We start from the raw sequence: 22,511 nt of genomic DNA on the forward strand, positions 1-22,511 counted from the left end.
TTTTTGTTTCGTTTTGTTTTACATCCCTTGCACCTGATTGATTACAAAATTTGTAAATGCGCATATTTGTTTGTTTTTTGTTGTTGTTTTTTTTTTTTTTTTTTTTTTTTTTTTTTTTGTTTGCTTTTGTTTTTTTTGTGGGTTTTTTTGGGGGGAGGGGGGGGGGGCGGGGGGGGGGTTGTTTTGTTGTCTGTGGGGTTTTATGTTTTTGTCTTTGATTTTTGTGGTTGTTTTTTTTTTTTTTTTTTTTTTCCGCTTTTCAGTGTTTCATTACGATCAGTATTCGCCAGGTTGCTTGATATTCTTTCTGAATACTACACCAAATTGAATCTCAGTTTCGAAAAGTACAGGGAATTTGGTTATATTATTAGGCATCCATTTTATTTTTTATTTTTTTTTATTTATTTTTTTTTTGGTTTCATGAGTTGGATCGAATAGTGTCTGTGAATAGCCTTATCCAAGAAAACAACTATGAAACCAGAGTTGAAAGTTGTGAAATTAGTGTCACCATCCGTTCAGTAAATACGGTTAAAATTGTTTGACTTAATTATATGACAAGACCTCCCTACCATTTCGCCATCGATGCATACGAGATGGAGGTCGGTTTGGACGAATTCAATCCCTCGTGGGGGCGGGGACCTACACTCCTCTAAGCTTGGTGAGAAGTTGCCAGGCTTTGATACCAGTAAGAGGAGACACTGGGTAGCTGCGAATCGGCTTCGGTCGAGGAGCTGCCTAACGGCCGGTGCGTTACATCAGTGGGGTCTAACTTCCTGTCCTTTATGTCCACGCTGTGGACAAGAACCCGAAACGGCAGAGCATCTAGTCGAAAGGTGTGTTGTGACGATGCTACCAGGCGGGTTCGCGACGGTGCACGAATGCGGACCGGACTTTGCTGATTGGGTCGATCGTCATAACATAATAGTGTGAACCATAAGAAGCTGCTGCCATCGATGCCATTTATTATCAAATTTGACACACACACACACACACACACACACACACACACAAACACGCACACATACACACACTATAACGATAACAACAGAGCCAGGTCACATGACCTTTCAGTCACAAGATCAGACTATAATGATATCTATGGTCAGAAGTTCGACTCTTTTCATGGAAGCTTTGAGTTCTCTGATAAGAATCATTGCCCATGCAAGAGGGCGGGTTATATGATAAGATTGTACTGCAAGAAATCTTTGAAGTATCGGGTTTTTAAAAGGTGTACAAGTTGGGGGGGTCACCCTGATAGATGTCTGAATTGAAATATAGGATACATCAGATATGATAGATATTGCAGGCTAATACATTCGATTGAGTTTTTGGTGCATCACTGTAAGAAATGTTGGGTTTTTCGGTCTAATTTTAGCCCTTAAGTCACTCCAAAAAAAAAATTCCTGCTTTTTTTTGTGTTAATCATCCAGTTAGACCTCCTACCACCTGAAAATAACAATGGAATAGCAATATTAGCATTACAATCAAAAATGGATTTTTTTTTTTACCATAGGTCCCCCCTTAAGCAAAACCCACCGTCCGCAAAGTTGAACAAAAAGGCCATAATATCATACCTGCGAGAAAATTTTCTGGCAAAAATCTTTTAAAAGGTGTTTTGTTGTGCCAACGTGCCGGCGACAAAACCATCGTAGGGGTGTCTGCCACTCTGCTCTTGCCAAATCCTTGGCTAATCTTAGGTAAGCGTCGGAAGGATAAAGTCATATGCCGCTCGCCATACGTTGCTGGTCACTCTTTGCTAATGGCATATTATTATTTCGAGATTAGAGGACACAGCAAAACCATATTATTGTTCAATTCACCGCTGTACAATTGACATAACTGACAAAAGATAGTTTTTGAGCTTTCATATAGCGCAATATCCACTAAACGTGCTCAAAGCGCTTTACAAGGGGTCCCTGCCCAACAGCAACACTTAACATGTAGGACGGGACATGACGCCTGTTAGGCGATATTATAATTTCTTCGGACAGAGACAACGCTGTTAACGGCCAGGTACTCATTTTACACCTGAGTACGGTGAGAGAATGTGAGTAAACAGCCTTTTCCAATGACTCAACTATGCGCCGAGCGAGGTTCGAACCCATGAACTTCCGATCCGAAAGCGAGTGTCATACCTCAAGACCACATAGCCGCACGTATAGAAGCAGTGTTTTTCATGTCTTCACACTGCAAGGGTTTGATGGTCTATCCAGGCACCGAAAACATTGCCGCACCCTTCAGCTATGTATGGCGTAAAACTTACGACTCTCTCTGATTGATACATGTCTTAATGATTGTCATTTCACTGTTTGTTTTGCACATGGGAAAATGTTGAATTGTTGCTTCTATAATGTTAATCGAATGTTTGGAGTAAAAAAAAAAAATAGGTGGTAAACAGCTTCGATGTCTCGTGATATTAGATTTGGGGTGAAACCTGTGACTGGTCGTAAGTTCAATTTTTGCTGCGAGTGTCGCAAATTTAAGCTCTTGGTAAAAACGGGATATTTATATTTCTTATCAAACGGAAATTAATCACGTAATCTAGATATTATTTTGTCTAAAACTTTTGTCAAAGTAGTCAATTAAGGACAAAATAAAGATAATAATGGTAATAATAATAATAATAATGTAATAATAATAATATATAATAATAAATAATAAATAATAATAATAATAATAATAATAATAATAATAATAATAATAAATAATAATAATAATAATAATAATAATAATAATAATAATATATAATAATTAATGAATAATAATAATAATAATAATAATAATAATAATAATATAATAATAATAATAATAATAAAATAATAAGAATAAGAAGAAAGAAGAAAATAATAAGAAGTATATAATAATAGTATAATATATAATAGTAGTAATATATATAGTAATATAGTAATATAATATATAATAATGTTATAAATAATGATATGATATTATAGATAGATAATAATATATGAGATATATATAATATGATATGATAATAGATATAATTATATTAATATGATGAAATATATAATAATATATATAATAGATAATATATATATAATATATGAATATATTGATGAATAATAAAAATATATAACTAGATATAACACTAACATTTTTAAATTTATTTTTAAATTTATCATTAATTTGATATTGATACAAAAATAACAAAAATAGAAACAGAATAATAAAAATCTATACAATTAATAAAAGATTAAAAAGTAAATAATGTTCTGAAAATAATAATAATAATAATAATAACAATAATAATAATAATAATAATAATAATAATAATATAATAATAAGAAGAAGAAGAAGAAGAAGAAGAAGAAGAAGAAGAAGAAGAAGAAGAAGAAGAAGAAGAAGAAGAAGAAGAAGAAGAAGAAGAAGAACTAGTAGTAGTAGTAGTAGTAGTAGTAGTAGTAGTAGTAGTAGTAGTAGTTGTTATTGTTGTTGTTGTTGTTGTAGTAAAATAATGATGATGATGATGTGGATGATGATGATGATGATGATGATGATGATGATGATGATGATGATGATTGATGATGATGATGATGATGATGATGATGATGATGATGATGATGATGATGATGATGATTGATGATGATGATGATGAAAAGACGTATATTTAACTATTGATATAAGCACTAACCATTTGTCTACTTGTAGTTTCTTCGAAATTTTCATCTTCCGTAGTCTTCAGTTTCCGGTTATATTGTTATTACAACAACATCACACAAAAATAGAAACAGAAACTTACCTCTGTCGCGACTAAAAATGTCTGGATACAATTTATAACAAGATTTGAAAGAAGGTAGCAATGAGAGGCTGGGTTCTGAGATTATGGCTCTCAGTTGATAAGACAATTACTAATTTTAATTGATTAAGTGACGAGGGAAAAGACAGTTTAGATAATTAGAAGACCAGTCACCACAGTAGGTACTTTGGTAAAAAATTCAAATTGGATTGAGCTCAATGAAACCTATATCATTTTAAAGTGCTTTTCAACACGATTCTAATGATACCAAAATTGTGAAAATCAGATAAGCAGAAAAAAAGTTATGTTAGTTTAACGGCTGAAAAATGGTCTTCTATTTGCCTTTGTTATTTACTGACGGACTTTGTGACCTGAAAATTGTTGCATTTCCGGTAGTAACCACCATTTGGATTTCAAAACTGGTCTAAAATGGCGCTAAGATTTGAGTAAGGATTTACTGGAACGAATTTCATGGATGCGGTATACAACTTTGCCCTGAATTTAATTTTATAAAAAAGTTAGATGTTAAATAAACGTGCCAGCATGAAATTTTGATTTACCAAGTTCTAATCTTTTAATTATCCAAAGCTAAATTATACCCATTTTATCCATAATCAAAAGTTATACTAAATTGTCATGATTTTAAAATAAACTACACCAAACGATAGAGTAATTTCTCCTGAAGAAAATAAGACATCAATCATTAAAATCCATCCATAAACAAAAAATCTATGGAACTTTTTCTGAGACCCATCACTCAAAAGTCCAAAAATTCAAGCCATAGCCATTTATTGCTTGCTGGAGGGCAAAGGACGTTTACCAAAGATAACCACACGTTCAGTGTTGATGATTGAGTTTGGTTTATTCAAAAAGTTCAATTTGTACATACCCTGGTTCTACAGTCTACACCAGATTGTTTAATCGCATATATTAGTAATAATCACTAGATAGTTCAGACCAGGTCGGTAAAGTTGTATGATTTTTTTTCTTTCTTTTTCTGTTTTGAAACACCGATTTTATTTTGAACAACCAAAATAACCAGAACCATCCCCCGTTTTGATTTTGATTTTGGCTACGCAACAATACGTGTTGTTGTAAAGTTTGAAAAATCTCAAGAGAGTCGGAGAGAAATTTTAACAGAAATTCCATATACAGGTGCCACTTCAATTACTACTTAGAACGATTTGTTGTAGTTGTAGTTGTTGGCAGAATTTTTGCTGGTCAATCGGAACACAGACACATGTCAGTTAATTGAATGATTTCAGATTATTATTATTATTATTATTATTATTATTATTATTATTATTATTATTATTATCTATACCACTTTTAATTTTTAACATTTATGTTATATTTCTCATCATTGATATAATACTATTTGTGGTTTGTTTTTAGTTTTTTGTTTGCTTTGCCGGGGGGCAATTGGGACGAGTCTGAATTGCTGTCTGTGGTAATTCGGACTCGAGTCTAAACTGAATAGAACTCCGTGGCTAACCTGGGTCGAGTCTGATTAACTCCATGGCTCTTCGATTCGGAATACTGCAATGCAATGCGCCCGAATGATGAACTTATCATTAGTAAAACTCTCAGTTACTATTCCGTTTGCAGCTATAGAAACCGTATTGGTCTTCCTAAACACACCACACACTCTCATGAGTATCTCTAATTCAATAAAAACAGAATAATCACACACACACACACACACACTCTCCCCCCCCCCCCCCCCCCCCCCAAAAAAAAACCAAAAAAACAATCATTTCCACAACCAAGAGCCGGCGGCTTTTTCTCTTTGATCTCGTATCACCATGTTTTCCCCTGCCTGCATCCAGCGCCTCGGTCGTTTGTGGTTACCCTCCCCCCAATCCCATTACCATCTGATCATTAAATTTCTCTCCGTATTCAACCAGTGCTTATTTATTAATAGGCACATAGTCCAGTATTATCTAATAATATTAGTATTAGACGGTACTCTGCACCTACCCCAGTGCCGGGGCTCTATTGCATGGTTTGCCGCCAAGAATCGCCTCTATTTTTATATTTAGAAATAAAACAGCATATTTTTTTAATTAAAAAAAGAATTAAGATACTGCCTTTTGTCAAAGCCCGACCTATACTGCCTTTTAAATAAAACGCTCAATGCCCAAAGTCATAATATTATTCTCCTCCCTCTGCACTTTTTCGCGGCCGCAAATAGCAAATTATATAATGTAGAGATATGTCATTCATGTATCTTTTGCAACACGCTCATGGCAAATCAAATAAATCTTCCAATCATTACACAAAGACACTCCTTTTTTTATGCGAGGGCAAATTGATTGTTAACGTTAACAATTGCGACTACAATTGTAATCTCCAAAAGACCACGAATATTTAGATCTATGTTTTGTTTTTTAAGGAGCTTGCAACACATTTAGGTCATATCAGCGCCAGTAAAAATGGAGAAATTGGACAGCAAAAAGTTCTAGAATTACAATTAAAAAGTAAGACAAAGGGGAATAATAGATCACCGCTTTTGAAGGTAGTCATCTTCGGGAGTTCTAAACCTGACTTGCTCGCTCACTCTCCCTCCTACTGCTGACTGACAACTGAGAACGAGCAGCTTCCCCCCACCCTAGCCAGCTTCCACTTCCGACACTTCCTGTGATTGCACAGGCGCATTGTGGCAGGAGTCCGAATTGCCACTGGAAGCAATTCAGACTCGGGTCCGAATTGCCACTTCGTTATATTAGTACCTATTTGTTTTGGTTTTGTTTTTTATGTTTTGTTTTGTCTTTTTTTTTTTTTGGGGGGGGGGGGAGGAGGGGTTGGGAGAGAGATTCTGCCTATAAATTTGCTGTAGTAGGTAATTTTTTTATTTTTTTTTGTGGTTCGTCCAACACAAGGAATGATATCACAACAAATCATAACTTTTTGAAACAAGTAGATAGTTCTTAATGCAACAGACATGGTAAAGAAGGTTATATGATATATGATAAAATTCAACTTCTTTATTATTTCCACAGTTACTGTAACCTTGTAGACATTGCATGACTAAACATGGCAGCCACGTCTGATGAAACATTTTTACGAGAAGAACTCAAACAAATAAAGTCAGAAGTCCCAGGCATTGAGGGTGTCAAATTGATTGCTGCTGTAACTAATCTTGTACGAGTTGAAATTTTGTAAGTATTTATTGTATATTAGTATTAGTCAGTTTCACGAAAGAAAAAAATACTTTTCAGCTTATAAGGTGTCCCTGTAATGTGGCAGGCCAATCTTGGATTCAAAACACAATCCAGTGACGATACTTTCCCAAGAGATATTGTTTCAATTCCCCACCATATTATGTTACCATGAGCAAATTATCTCACCCTAGCTGTTTTTGTAACACTGCATTGCTACTCACACCTGGGTTAATAGTCTTCCCTTGGAATAGAACCTAAAGAAAAATATCCCCTCTGGAGTCAATTAAGGGTATTTTATTTTATTTTTCATATAACAGTTTTGTTTTGTTTTCACCTTATAACTATATACTCAATTTTAGAATCAAAATTTTAGATCAAAGAATTCCACATTTCCAGTATATAAACTCAGTTTTAGAATTATGATTGACTTGAAATTGATTTTCGTGTTTATTTTCAGCATTACTCAACAGAAAAGCGTTGCAGTGGTCTGTTTATTCCAACCAGCATATCCCACAGTTCCTCTCGTGACTGAAATCAAATCCAAAACTCTAGCTGATAAATTACTGGATCGACTGGCTAAATTGTGTGATGATGAGTGCAAAAAATTACAAGGCAAACAGCAAGTAAGATCTTATTTAGAATTTACTCATAGTGCTTAAAGTAAAGATAGATTGCTTAATGGTTGTCAGTAATGCATAGGCTATGGATTAAAAGGTCAGATGCAAATCAAAGAGATGTCTAGATATCTAGAAATCAGTATTCATTTTTTATATAGCACATTTCTACTGATTCACAACGCGTAAGGTAATTCACAATGCTTCATTTATTCCCACAGTTGACCATCATCTCAAAATGGTATTATGTCGGGATGGATCAGACTCTGAAATGTGAATTTATAATTCATATGATGAGAAATAGGACCTTTGCATTAGTAGAATTAGCGTTTATTCTCAAGCATAGCAAGGCAAAATCAATCCCAAGTTTCATATTTTGGGTTCATAAATTTAATTTCCAGGACCTACTTCATCTGACCATAATACCACTTTGAGACAGTAGGTCACGTATGGAAAACACTTCCATTTCATACTGTATAAGTTGCTTGTTAGGCATGCCTTTTGTACAAGTTTTTAGTACTTATTCAAGTGGGACAATGGGTGTAAATCATCTCACGTAAGGACATCATGTCACCCATCTGGTCATGACCATACTCAAAGTCACTTGGATTTTGTCACTGCTGAGTCACTGACAGCACAAATAAGCTTGATAAACTCTTTGAAATGTTATAAATTTGTAATAATGTTCTTTTGTGAATGTATGCTGTCAATTTATTATCAAAACAGATCAATGAAGTTGGGTTTCCCCTTTATCAACAAAACAGGATGATTGAAACACCACCAGTGTAAATGAGTATGTGGTAAGTGGCGTGTCAATAAATTGAAAGCCCACATCAACTTCACTTTATATTTATTTCTTCGAGCTTCGAGCAGCAACATTTACACTCTTTGAAATGTTGTACATTTAGATTTAGTATAATGTTTCTTTTTGTGCATGCTATGTGGCCTTTTCCCTTTAATATATTTTTACCTTTTCTGCAGGTGGTACACGTCATTCAATTTGTCAAAACATTTTTAGAAGAGAACCCTCTATGTGTATGTTCAGAGGAAATAGCTACAGTGAAAAAACTTTGTGATGGAGAGAGGGACGAGGTTAAATTGAAACAAAAGCAATCTCAAGTTATTTTCAAACTGTGTCAAGAGCAATACTTTATGAACTTAAAGATTTTTGTTCCTGATGAATATCCACTCAAACAGGTTATGTAAGTTACCTCTGTCTTCGTCATCCTTATTGCTAAAATTCATTATATATCTTTACAATAATATGTATTTGTATTAGTGTTTGCAAATTGTGTTTCTATACTTATTTTGAAGGTTTCTTTAGAGCTGCCAATCATGAAAAAAAAAGTAATAAAAAAAAAACAAAAACAAAACATATGGATGCTATTTGAAGTTGGCCTTTACTGAGAATTCATTTAGAAAATGTTTCCTATATTGACACGGTGCATGTACTAAAAAATTGTATTAGTCTGGGATATTTTTTTTTGTTGGGGGAAGGACTAGCATTTTAAATTTTTATTTATTTTTTTAAAATTTAAATCTTGTTTGTCACACTAGGCCGAGCTTTATCAAATCTGACACGTTTATAGCTATCTTTAATACGAATTTTACATGAATGTTATCTATTTTTCTCTGCAATTCTTTTTTTACTTACTTGTTTATACTTTATGTGGCCTTCCAATACAGGCTTGTACTCACAACATGACCAAAATTTGGTCAGAGAGTTTGTTGACACCTAAGCATCTTGATAGTTTTGTCTCTAGGAAGGCATACTACAGTTTCCTCTGATCATCTAGTAGTGGTTGGGTAGCGTTATTTTATTGGGCCTCGTGATAGAAAATATGAGAGTGACTTTGGTGAACATTATTTCTGTATATGAGTTCTCAGTCATCAAACAAATCTTTTTTTCATAGTAAAATTTTGGAATTCTTGATTTCTAACCCTTCGATCGTTAACTCTATTCCAGACCAGAGATTACAGAACATAACTTTCCAGAATTTCTGAAGGTCAATTTTCAAGCTCAAGCAATTGAGATCGCCAGACAGTGTGTTCACCCTCCACTCAAGAAAAAGCCAAAGTTTGTTGTTGCTGTTTTTTTTTTTCACCTTTAATATTTTCTTTAAAATTATTTTTTGATGTCTTTAAAAGATCTTGCCAGTATTTTTTAAATCCATTTTTATTTATTCATTGATTAATTCCTTATACTTTAGTGATGGTAACATGTAATTTAATTAATCTGAGAGTCTTTCAGTGTTTATGGTATATTTCTATTGAATTTTATAACCAGGATTTTCAATTCTTGATGTCTCATTATTTCAATGATCAAGATTGATACTTGGATTTTTATATTTTTAAAAAATTAAGTTGAAAGTCAATCTGCGTTTATAGATTATTTATCATACAATGTTTTTTGGTATCCACATAGCTTCAGAAAAGGAAAAAGATTTTTAAAGAGTCCAATCTTGATTTACTGGCTCTACACTATCAACCTTATTGAATAATTCAAAAGATCTGGTTTTGATTGAGTTGTTTGTTATTAACCTGAATCGTTAAATTTTCGATTATTGAACAGCCTGTTGACTATTTGAATTTATAACATGTATAAAAGTCTCAATTTAAGGCTTTGCTTTTCAATGCACAAATCGTCTGTGCTAAGTTGATTTTTTATGATACATTTTGATACACACTTTTTTCCTTTGATTAGTATATATAGTTGTTTTAATTGAGACCTTTCTCTGCAGAGGGGGGGGGGGGGGGGGGGAGAGTCATTATTACCTGGCATTTCATTGCTCCTTTGTCTCGCTATTATCCATCCATGTGAATGCTTTGAAATAAGATTGTCATAAACTTCTTGTGTTCATGTTTTGTTTTTTCAATGCCATTCAGAGATCCTCCATTTGTCCTTAAGCCGTCCTTCGAGCCTGTGTGTTCCTTTGTTATCAGAGATTGTCTCAAGAAATATCCACTCGAGTCTTGTCCGTTGTGCGGTGATAAGGTTTTACCAGCTGATCCAGCAGTGAGTATTGTGAAGTGGAGAAATGCAATAAATAAAGAGGTAGAAAGTTAATTGAGATTCAGATTACATAATATAAATGTAATGTTTTGACGACAGTGGTTATTGCATTCCTGGAACTTAAGATTGGCTTAATGCCCAGTTCTCAGAAAGCAGAATAAATAGGCATTGAGGCAATTATGGTTCAAGGAAGTAAGAATATTCCAACCCTACTCCTAGTCCTAGTTGAGAGAACTTTATAATATTAATATGAAGCATAATTAAAAGTTTTCTTAGTGCACTCAATGTGCTTGATTTACTTTCATTTTATAGTATATATGACATTCCATTTGTACAACATAATTTTCTTTAATATCCATCATGGCATATCGCGTTTCCGAGTTGAGATGAATGATACATTTTATTAATATTTCCAATAATGAAGCAAATAATACTAAAAAATGATATTTCGTTGGACAAACCATAGACATATTTTGCATTTTACTTCCATGAATTTGGATGTGCTGTGTCCAGTTGTAAGACGATACAAGTATTGCATTTATTATTATTAGTAATTTATATTTGTACGAGGGTTTATCCATTGCTGTTTGTTCCATACGAACCTAATTTTCTCTTTCGGTAATTTTAAGTCCCATGATTGGTTTTCTGGATCGATGTTATCGCCTTTGTGTCACTTTTTTTTATCGCTTATAAATGCAGCTAGACTTATCTGTGATTTTTTGACTATACCATCAATTTCCTTTTTACTTGCCTTGAGATGATCTGCAAGTGTCGTAAGAACTATTAAACAGATAGAAACAATTAAAACAATTTGTCATTGTCATTCATTGCTTGTTAATGAATGAAAAATGATGCTATTCAGATTATTTGTCATGTGTGGTTTATGTGGATGTGTGATGTTGTGGTACGACACTTGAATTTTAACCTGAAAGTCTTGAGTCTGAGTCCATTTGTGAGCAGCACAAAATTGGAAAGGCTCATTATCCATAACTTGTCATACTGAGTCAAGTGTCAAATGAATACCTGGCCAGTAACGATGTAATTGCAGCTTACAGTTATACATGTAGTCATGTCTCGCCCTACATGGTTAAGTGTTTTTTGTTGACATGGTACCCCTTGCAAAATACTTTGAGCACAGTAAGTGAATACTGTGCTTTATAAAAGTTCACTTAGGACAAAATGAGAGAGAGAGAGAAAAAGAATTTCTTTTTATTAAGGGCATTTAATTGAAATTTATTGTCCATAGTAGGTAGTTAGAGTGAATGATATAACACTTTTGTTACAGATGGCAACAGCTGTGAAAGGAAAGAGTAGAGTGGAGCGAATGTACTGTGGTCATTTGTTCCATTATATATGTCTGTGCAAGTATATGAAAACACCACCATTTACAGGTGAGTTTTGTCTGTTGTTAGCTCTTTTGCCATTTTCACTGCCAAGTTGGGTTTTATTCCTTTTGACCAGAATTTACTTGTGGCTATGTGGTCGTGTGGTCTGGTGCTCGCCTTCAGATTGGAAGGTCCTTGGTTCTGAGCAACAAACAGTCATGGTCAGTGCTTATAAAAGGCTCGTTACTTACATTCTCTCACTGTAATCATGTGTAAAATGAGTACCTGGCCATTAACAGTGTTGTCTCTGTCTGGTTTAAATATTGATGAATTAAGATTCGCTCAAACTGTCAAAAATTATTTCTACTTAAATGTCTTTTCCTTTGCACGAAGATAAGCTATAGCCATCAATCTAATCTAAATTATTTTCAGGAAAGATATGTAGCAAGTGTAAAGTGCCGATTTATCACGAAAAGTTCAAAGTGTCAGCTGAAGTCCTTGAGCAGAGATGGGTTCATAAAGAAGCTAAACAACGAGAACTGGAGGAAGTGCAAGAATTTTTACAATGATGACTGGACGACTTCATGTTGAGTGTGAAAGTGTACATTATTAACCGCCACATAATATGTGCTGTGAAACTTTTTCCATCAGTGTCTATTTTTGTAACGCTGTGACTATTTTGTTATCATGAATTATTTATTGTGAAGTAGTATATTATGAAATACAGCTGTTAATTACTAAACAGGTTTGTTTCTGTGTTTTTTTTGGGGGGGTCTCTTTTCAACTTGTTACGTCTAGGAGGGGGGGAGGGGGTTGATGGGAACATGAAATAGGATGTCTCGTTTAAAAAATTGAATACAGATATAAATTCCACATGCTAAATATTTGTCATCTCTGAATTTGCCAAAATATTATTGGGTGGATGCATTTATCAAATATTTTGTCTATCAGTTGTGTCCAATATACTGAACACTATTAAGAGGGCAGCACGCATGTAAGCACTATTTTTTTGTAGAGCTTGATAGTTTCTAGAGTGAATAAGACTCACAAAAGCACACAATTCATAATAACAACAAGCAACAACACTGATATGCCTGTTTCGCGTGGAAAGATCTTTGTAATTATTATTTGTTCACCAATCAAGGAACTGGATTTGGTTGGTTTATGCATTCAGTCAGTAAGTAGGCATATCCCTGCCAAAGACGTCATGTGTGTGTCAGTCTAAATGGTGTGAGTAGGTAGTAGTACTCATGATAAGGAAGTGGAACACCTGGGCACTAATAGCTTAATGAGTTGTCAGGGACATCTAAATCAATCCTGATTAATAAAGATGTTTAAAATACAAAGCTTTTTTATTGTTTTGTTGTTTATTTATATTTAAATATTGGTCACAAAATTGTAAAAAATCTATTTCCCCCCAGAAGACTGAATAAGACATTAACGTCCTTATTATATAATGTGTGATGACACGAAATCTTCCTTTTTATCAGGATTTTTCGGATTAAAGCTTATTATGTAGTTCTGAAGTAAGAGCCAAAATTTCACAGTTCTGTAGCAAGAGCCAAAGATTCACAGTTCAGTAACATTGCTTAGAGTTAGGCAGGTTTGTCTAAAAGCGAGTGTGAAGAGGACATGAACATTTCAGCTATTATTTTTATTCTGGGCACTATTGTTGTCAACTGTACTGCTTGAAGAAATGTGAGACTAAAGTCAAATGATCAGAATTAGGAAATTATAAAGGGGGGGGGGGGGGGGGGGGGGGGGAGGTATGCTTAATCCAAAATTCACTTTCTATGATGAAGGCATCTATTTAAAATCAGATTTTGTAATAATCATGTTCATACTGACCCTATACCATTTTTTTAGACGATTGGTCACAAATAAGTCCGTATGAAACATATCCAGTTATTCTGTGAAGGATCCATAGATTTGGGGGGTTTTTGGGTTTTTTTTCTGAAGACAATCCCCTAATTTATCTTTTTTTGTTTTCAATTCGTACTTCAGAATATTCTGCAGTTCCTTTTTTTTTTTTTTCGAAAAAATAAATCAAAATTCTCTATGAAATTGTAATCATGTTGTTTTATTAATGCTTTATTAATTCATTTGTCAGACTATCTCTTCGTTTTTCAGTTTTTCAGGCTTTTGTAATTATTTTTTTTCAATCAGAAAGTCATATTCTTATAAATCGTAAGAATGTTACCCATGTTATCAAGGTGAACATTCTACCTTTACTTTCTCAACAAATACAAAATAGCTTGCAAAAGAAAACTTAATCAAACTTTCTCATTTGTTCCTAGAGCTCCAGTAAAGTAGAAGGTGACAAAGGTAAATCTAATAAGAAAACCAAATTGTATATCTTGTTTGTTCAGGTGTCAATGATATGAAAGGAATGAGGTTACAATACAGTAGAACTCGGAAATAGCGAGTTCGACGGGTCCACTCCTGATTACTCGCTATTTCCGAGTTCTCGCTATTCCCGAGTTGCCAGGAAAGGTTATAATATTGCTGGTTATTCCCCTCAGTGTGTAATTCGAGTAAAAGCCGTCGCCCCTATTTCAATTTCTTCACATAAGTGGCAGAATGCTTGGTTTTTTTGTTGTTTTTTTGTGTTTGTTTGTTTTTTTTCAAGTAAAATCATGACTAGAAAAAAAAAACAACATAGAAGTGTGTGTGTGTGTGAGCGTGTGCGCGCGAGTGTTTGTATGCACTCGGCATGTTTGATGAGGTAAGCAAGCGCATCACTCAATCACTGACCCATTGAAATAATGGTTCCACACTCCCCTCTCTCGCTGATCGTGTCGTTCGTTAACGATGCTACTCGCTGACCGATGCTGCGAAGTGAGGCATGTTGACATGTGCTTACCTCGCGCGCCGCGTGGCACCACATTGGGTGAATAATTGACCTCCACCCCCAATACACACACACACGCACACAAACCCAACCCCCACCCAAATTTGTTTCGCCTATTATGTACTACTACAGACTTGGCTACTATGTAATATTACTCGTAACGAAAAATAAGAAAAGAAAGAGGCTAGGCTAAAAATATTTAAATTGCCATTGTCTCTTGTTTTGCTTACTTCGTTCGCAGTCCTAGGCTGGGGCAGGAAATGCTCGTTATTTCCGAGTTGACCTCTTTTTCATACTCGCTACTTTCATGCTAATGTTATTGACTCAAATACGGGGAAAAAACGGGGATTTAGATTTTACTCGCTATTTCCGAGTTCTCGCTATTTCCGAGTACGTTACTTTCATGTTCTACTGTAGTATCTTTGATATTGAAATATACTTTGACTCTACAATCAGTTATTAGATCCAATCTATATATCTATATCTTCAATAGTCTAACATAAGTCCATTTGAGCAATGGATGGAACTTTGTGCAAGGGAACATTGGTTACTGAGGCAATTTATTATACATAGGTCAACATCTTTATTATTTTATTATTTTCCCCTATCTGGTTCATTTTTTAAATTTATTTTTTTTAATGTTTTTGTCCTTGCTCTTGAGTGAGACCACGGCTTTGTGCTTTTTTGTGTGTTTTTAGGGGGGGTTTTTGGGGTTGTTTTTTTTTTTTTGCTGAGTAGGAAATAGATAGAATAATCTTTTTATGGGAGATGATATTTTTCCCCTCAAAAATCATCTTTTTATACTACGTGAGTGGCTTTTGTTCAGTTATTAATGTATGTTTTTTTGTTCCTTTTTTTTTTTTTTTTTTTTTGGTAAACAGTTGAGTATAATCCTTATTGCAGAGAACCTGTGCTCATGTCAGGAGGGGGCTGCCTTAGGTGGTCTCACACCAGATGCACGGATTGACAACTACTTCTCTTCCATGTTCGAGCTTGGCCCCTTGTCTTACTTTATTTTTAAAAGTCCATTCTATTCTATAATATTTTAACTTTCTTACTACCATGCCTTTTCATTGATACTGAAATGATCTAAAAGTTTGACGAGCACCATAAAACCATTCAAAAGCAAATATGACGATCTATTAGATGCTCTTAAGCGATGGCTGGAGATCCCTTTATGTGGGTGAATATATGACCTCTCTTTATGTCTACATATTTTATCAATCTATTAATAGCATCCCTTTCAACATTGCATTTTGTCCTTATTCTGGAATGGGACTGTGTGTCTTTGTCATACCTGCCGAATCTTACGAATTTTTCGTAATTTTACTAATTTTAGGCACATCTCATGGCCAAATACGAAATTTTATGGAAAATTACGAATTTTTAATTCTTAGTAATACAGTAGAACTCGGAAATAGCGAGTTCGACGGGTCCACTCCTGATTACTCGCTATTTCCGAGTTCTCGTTATTCCCGAGTTGCCAGGAAAGGTCACTCGGCCGTACAAAAATATGGAAAGACAGTGTGTGTGTGTGTGTGTTTGTTTGTGCGTGTGTGCCGCGCGTGCGTGCAAATGACTGTGTGTGGATAAAGTGGGGTGAGGGCGGGGTTGAACGGCCTTCGTTAACTACGTAATGATGGCCACAGGTTGAAGTTGATCCACCCCTTCCATTTCCATCAAGATTTCGTGTATGTGTGTGTGCGAGTGTTTGTATGCACTAGGCATGTTTGATGAGGTAAGCAAACGCATCACTCAATCACTGACCCATTGAAATGATGGTTCCACGCTCCCTCTCCTCGCTGATCGTGTCGTTCGTTAACGAATGCGACTTGCTGACCGATGCTGCGAAGTGAGGCATGTTGACATGTTGGCTGCCAGTGCTTACCTCGCGCACAAACACACACACCCAACCCCCACCCAAATTTGTTTCGCCTACTAGGTATGTACTCTCGACTAGGCAACTATGAAATATTACTCGTAACGAAAAATAAGAAAAGAAAAGAAGCTAGGCTAAAAATATTTAAATCGCCCTTGTCTGTTGTTTTGCTTTACTTCGTTCGAAGTCCTAGGCTGGGGCAGGAAATGCTCGTTATTTCCGAGTTGACCTCTTTATCATACTCGCTACTTGCATGCTAATTTTATTGACCCAAATAAGAGAAAAAAACGGGGATTTAGATTTTACTCGCTATTTCCGAGTTCTCGCTATTTCCGAGTACGTTACTTTCATGTTCTACTGTACTTTGATAATAATAAGAAGAAGAAAAAGAAGTACTACTACTACTACTACTACTGCTACTACTACAGCTACAAATACAATAAGAATAATAATAATGTGGTTGTTCGTACACAATTTCAGAAATTACGAATTTCCTAGTCAAATTACTAAAAATTGACCTAAAAATTACTAAATTTGAAGCTTTCAAGTTGGCAGGTCTGGACTTTGCCCTCGCCCTGCTGGGATCATTTGCTAAAGGGAAACTGTAAAATGTATATTCCTTTTTTTTTTGTTTCCTGCTTAAATCATCCATGTGTATAAATTTTCTAATTCTGATATATGTGGTCTTGTGGTATGACACTCGCTTCCAGATGGGAAGGTTCTGGGTTCGAGCCTCTTTCGGTGCTTAGTTGAATCCTTGGAAAAGGTTCTTTACTCACATTCTCTCTCCATACTCAGGTGTAAAATGAGTACCTGGTCGTTAACAGCGTTGTCTATGTCTGAAAAAAATTTAATATTACTTAACAGGCGTCATGTCTTGATCTACGTGTTTCGCGTTGTTGTAGGTCAGGGATCCTTTGTAAAGTGCTTTGAGCTCGTTTATTGGATATTGCGCTATATAAAAGTTCAAATGTAACTATCTCTACATTTAAATGTGTTTTTCTTGGTGGTATAAGTCTCAGATTAATATTCCTTACGAGTCTTAAGGCCACACTCAAGAGTTTATCCTGTTTTCTGAAGCTTTAACTCTCTCGAGTTCATATGCATGGAAAATCGAACAAATTTGTTCGCTTTTCAATGAGGGTGAACTCGAGAGAGTTAAAAGGACAGTAGTAACAATTGCGTGGATAGAGGGGTCAGGAAAAAGTATCTTGACTTCAGTTGAACTTAAAACAGATGGCTTTGTGTGTGAAGTGAGTGCTCAACCACCAATCTCTCAGGACCCATAGTCTTAGACTAGGCACAGATCTTCTGTTCTCTATTTGAACGAGTCACCTGGTATTTTCTTGTATACTTTAACTTCAGATCGATAATCTATAAAAAATAGCAATTTTTGAACTGGTTCAAAGTTACACAAAAGTGTCTCATTTGCTGAAAATGCCATATAAAGCAAGTGCAATTGACAAAGTGGTATCATCGCCATATCAAACTCAATAACTATTGGTTCATATAGGATATGGCTTTGAACATCTGTTTCCATTGTGCAAGATGGCTGAGTGTTTAAGGCTTTACATTTCCATCCTGGAGACCTGGGTTCGAGCCCTGCTTTCTCCATCTTGGTTTTTCCGCGAGCAAAAGTCTTAGCTAATATTGCTCAAAAAATTTTTGCTGAGGATAAAGTAAAGGGAATTTTGTTTTATTTATTAATTCATCTTATGTCAATGATTCCCTGAAACCCCTTCTTGTATGAATCTTCGAAAACCAGCAATCTTTCTTGTGAATCAGGCCAAAGGTTATAAAAATAGAAAGGAAATTTTTATTCACAAATTGCATATTATTGTATTTTTCTCAATGGAAACACTTCAAACTAACAAACAATCTTTTGAATAATATGTATAATATTTGAGTCAATGAATAAAAAAGTGCATTCATTATTTATTATTACTGCTTTGTAATGTTTCATCCTGCATACTCTTGGAATTCCAAACCATTCGGAAGTATCTCTGAAGTAGTTCGTCACAGCCTTAAGCTCCAATGAGCCAGATTATAATGATATTCTGATTTCACTAGCTTTAAACTAACTTTAACAATTTAATGTTACCATTTGGATGGGATTCTAGTCTATGGCAAAATATTTTCGCTCTGTATCTAACACGGCCGGCTACCAATAATATATGGGTAGTCAGAGTCAGAGGGGTCAGAAAAAATCAGGACTGCACTTGGTACTGATACTGATACTGGCCAACTGGCTTATAATTCGGTTACTCTATCCAGAGTTATCGAGGCCAACTGTATGTTAATGTTAGGCAGCTAGGTACTTAAATGAGCAAACAGATGGCTCATGATTCAGTTTTAGGTCATTGCTCTTTGAATTTTAGAAGTTTGAATGCCCTTGGAGGTGCCATGATCTAAAAGAGTTGTCCTCTCGACTCTCATGGTTTACTAATTCCTCTGAATCCATGTTAAAACGAAAATGGTGAAAAATTATAGTTAAAGCCAATACCCAGACTTCTGGTGTAGTCCAACCTATCATGTGTAATGCTCATAAGAACTAGGAATACTTAAATTATCTCCCTTGAACCAAAAGTAATTTTTTTCCGATCAAGACATAAAATATTGAAAAACACCGTTGTTGATTATTGGACAGGTGATTTTGATTGTAATAACAAAGGACAACTAACATTAAAATACAAAGCAAGGCAGGAAACTCAAAAATTAACGGATGTTTAGTTCGTAAATCTGCTGGCTCATAGTTTGTTATCATTGGATGACCTGTTATTTTTTAATTGAAATTGTCGACTCTCACTGAATCGGGATATTGTTTTAACTCGCTCAATCCTAGAGATTTTTGCTACTTTTCAAAATTGGAAAAAAAATGTATTAAAAAAGAGCATGTGCATAGATAGTTTTCTACAACTGTCATTAACATGTAAAAATTAAGAACATGAGCTTTGTTACTATGCCTATAATTTGTCTCAGAAAATTGTAATAAATAGGCATGGGGTAAAGTAACCCAGGTAAGCTACGGATATAGTCGGTGTTAGGGTTGAGTGAGTTAATCAGTTTTGTCAACTGTCATAATAGTAACTCTTTATAAATGATATTTAAGATTAAAAACTGGACCTTGATGTTCCATTATTTAATATCTTTCTATCCAATGCGGGTGTAAGAGGGTTTTAATTTAAGTGTAGTTTCTACTAAATTTGACTTACAAACTAAGTTCTTCTATGTCTTTCATAAAGATATACTCAAGGAACTTTTTAGGAATGGGAAGATGAGTTGTGTTAATATCAGCGTCTTTCAACCTAAATCTGATATAGTGTCTGATCCATTTTCTACAAAGCTGACGTAATGTAGGGACTCGCTGGCCTTGAATAATCCATTCTGTTGCCTGGAATGAAGAGGAGAAATGAAAAGATTTCATCGTGCATAAATTTATTTTGTTAATTATTGTGAATATAGGACTGAAAAATAGTCAATAAACTTACCGAAAACAATTCCAAATTTTAAAATAAATCTCTTTATATGTACTGTTTTTTTTTTTTTTTGTTTTTTTTTTAATGATCCGATGATGGTACTGTTATGAACACGAACTCTTTTTAAAAAACGAATGCTTCCAGTTTACTTTTTGGTATTTTACATGGTCAAAAACTGAAGAAGAAAAAGATTTGGTTATCGCTGACGTCATAAGGTTTAAAGTTACAGTACCCGATCCAAAACCACAATGCCAGTGCCAGAGTTGTGTGATTATTGTCAGTCATTTGATCTTTGGCAACACTTCATATCGTTTCAAGACGAGAGACTGCCCAGCTGGGCCACAGGTTTTGTGCCGTGGGCCTCTGAGCTGGCACCATTGCTAGTTTTGGTGATAATATAATTGATGTATTTATATGCTTACATCTACAAAAATATCACCAGCATTGGGTAGATGGAGACACTCCATAACATGAGAGGTGTCGAAGGATGCCGTGATGAAAAGTTTTAAAATCTGACTCAATCCTTTATCGAAAGCCAATTGCACTGGGCATTCGCTACTTGTCAGGGCTTGCGTTGGGCACTGAGGATTGAAAAAAAAACAAACAAAAAAAACAAAAAAACAAGTTATTTATTTTTGATATTTAGAAATCATAAATTACGATTCCTGAGAATTTTGTTGTACTGGATCCTGTTTTTGCTCAGCTTGACCCGTGAGCTTGTTTACAATATTGATATACAAAGAATGTTGGAAATTCAACAAACCATGGGATTGATGACTTGGTTGGAAGGAAAGCTATACAGTGGACGCCTTATACTTATACAGGATCAGTAATAGTAACATAATATGATTCGTGTTATAATATTATATCAAATATGCAAGAAAATCAATTGTAACTAGCCTAGTACTCGTAGTAGTAGTAGTAGTAGTAGTAGTAGTAGTAAGCTTAATGGTAATAGTAGCGGGGGCAGTAATAGAACGAAATTTATGTCACTTATCTCTTTGTTGTTTTTAGCCAGGCATTTTTATGAGTAGTTCTCGCGAAATTATATCAATCAGATTATAAACGGTCATGGTTACACACAATTTTGTGATTTAGTATGTTAAATCCGACTGGCGGAATGTTGTGAGTAAATTACCTAGCTAAGCGCATAGCATCAATAGTTGAAGTGATGGTTGTTGTAGTAATTGTTATGTTTATTGTTACGCAAGTTTTTCTAAACGTTTCTTGTTGTTGATACTAATGTGATCAATCTGATTTTCTGTTGCATGTTCCCTATGTCAACACCCCAATGAAACAGTAACACACCACTTGCTTGAATGTCAACCTCTTGAAGACCTGAGATGCACATTCCTCCCACCAAATCCAAGCATCAGTAACACACTTTATAGTCACCTTGAACAACTACAAAAGACATCTAACTTCTACGTCATGGCACAAGACCGAAGGGCTAGAGCTCAGGTGGTCGCTGGTTCGGATAAGTAAGTAAGTTGCATGTTCTGGTGACCTCCAAGTGATTTTATGAATGTGTATCTTTGTGGAGGAAGATGCTACCTCTTATGACAAATTGATTGAGGACGCAAAAGAAATCAGTTTGTGGCACATAACAAACCTTACAACTGGCGATGTCAAAGCTGTGAAGTAGTAATACTTTCACCACTCGTGAATGTCCATTAGACACTGCATACCACATTGCAGTTTTTGACTCAATGTCACGAATACCGGGATCAGCACCATGTTCCATTAAGTCCTTGACACTGTTGTCGTGGCCTTTGTATGCAAGGATGTGTAAAGGTGTTTTACCAGCAGTCTTGTTAGCCAAATTGACGTTACAATTCGTTGATTGTACTAAACATTTGACAACCCTCTCAAGCCCCTCTGTGGCAGCGTACAGCAAAGGGCTGCAGCCATCAGTATCGCATATGTTTACATCAGCCCCTGTGATTAAATAAATAATAATAATACATGAGAATCAATGAGTAAATTTCGGGAAATAACAAAATACAATCAATGAGCGTTTCAGGCTCAAAACCATATACATAATATATTAATTTAATTATGCCTTTCCGCCACGAGACCATAAGATATCGTCGCCTAGGCATTCCATGAAGGAATATAGATATGTATTACATCTAACAAGATGTCGGATGTCAACAGGAATCACCCATGTTGTCCAAGTGAACAAATTGGGGGTTAATAATCTTGCTCAAGGAAAACACCACAGTGCAATGCCTTAACCACTCGGCCACTTAGCCCCCCAATATATACATATATATATGATTGAGGGGAGTTAGCTGGAACCACGTAGAGTGCTCGACAGTTTCTTGGAGCGAATTATTAATTTATTTGTTCTCACCTCGTCTTTTTACAATCCTCCAACACCGTTGTTTCGTCAGAGGAATTCCTCCCAGACACCCCAAGACGACATACCTGAT

The 22,511-nt window shown here is 35.1% G+C and overlaps 2 protein-coding genes across 6 annotated transcripts in view; one reads left to right on the forward strand and one right to left on the reverse strand.

Moving 5' to 3' along the window:
* Positions 1-3,698: 3,698 nt before the first annotated feature.
* LOC144968921 (uncharacterized) lies at positions 3,699-13,217 on the forward strand. 5 transcript variants are annotated; one of them, XM_078907774.1, is made up of 8 exons: positions 3,699-3,811; positions 6,757-6,915; positions 7,376-7,541; positions 8,514-8,734; positions 9,499-9,609; positions 10,419-10,548; positions 11,831-11,936; positions 12,303-13,217. In XM_078907774.1, the coding sequence occupies exons 2-8, from the start codon at positions 6,791-6,793 to the stop codon at positions 12,437-12,439; spliced, it is 996 nt and encodes a 331-aa protein (XP_078763900.1). In that variant the 5' UTR covers positions 3,699-3,811; positions 6,757-6,790; the 3' UTR covers positions 12,440-13,217. The 5 variants fall into 5 exon arrangements, with proteins under 5 accessions (XP_078763900.1, XP_078763901.1, XP_078763904.1 ...); XM_078907775.1 differs by having other exon boundaries at positions 3,802-3,932; XM_078907778.1 differs by lacking the exon at positions 3,699-3,811 and adding an exon at positions 3,831-3,936.
* Positions 13,218-18,398: 5,181 nt separating this feature from the next.
* The window catches only part of LOC144968922 (uncharacterized), a 14,815-nt gene continuing 10,702 nt past the window's right edge, over positions 18,399-22,511 (reverse strand). The window contains exons 5-7 of the mRNA XM_078907779.1: positions 21,689-22,014; positions 20,499-20,657; positions 18,399-19,991 (exon numbers count right to left, since the gene is read on the reverse strand). Coding sequence (XP_078763905.1) covers positions 19,809-19,991; positions 20,499-20,657; positions 21,689-22,014 — 668 coding nt within the window. The 3' untranslated portion in view covers positions 18,399-19,808. The remainder of the gene's footprint in view (positions 19,992-20,498; positions 20,658-21,688; positions 22,015-22,511) is intronic.

Source organism: Berghia stephanieae, chromosome 3 (assembly GCF_034508935.2).
Source record: "Berghia stephanieae isolate SIO BIC M18660-M18661 chromosome 3, UCSD_Bste_1.3, whole genome shotgun sequence".
Lineage (NCBI taxonomy): Eukaryota > Metazoa > Mollusca > Gastropoda > Nudibranchia > Aeolidiidae > Berghia > Berghia stephanieae.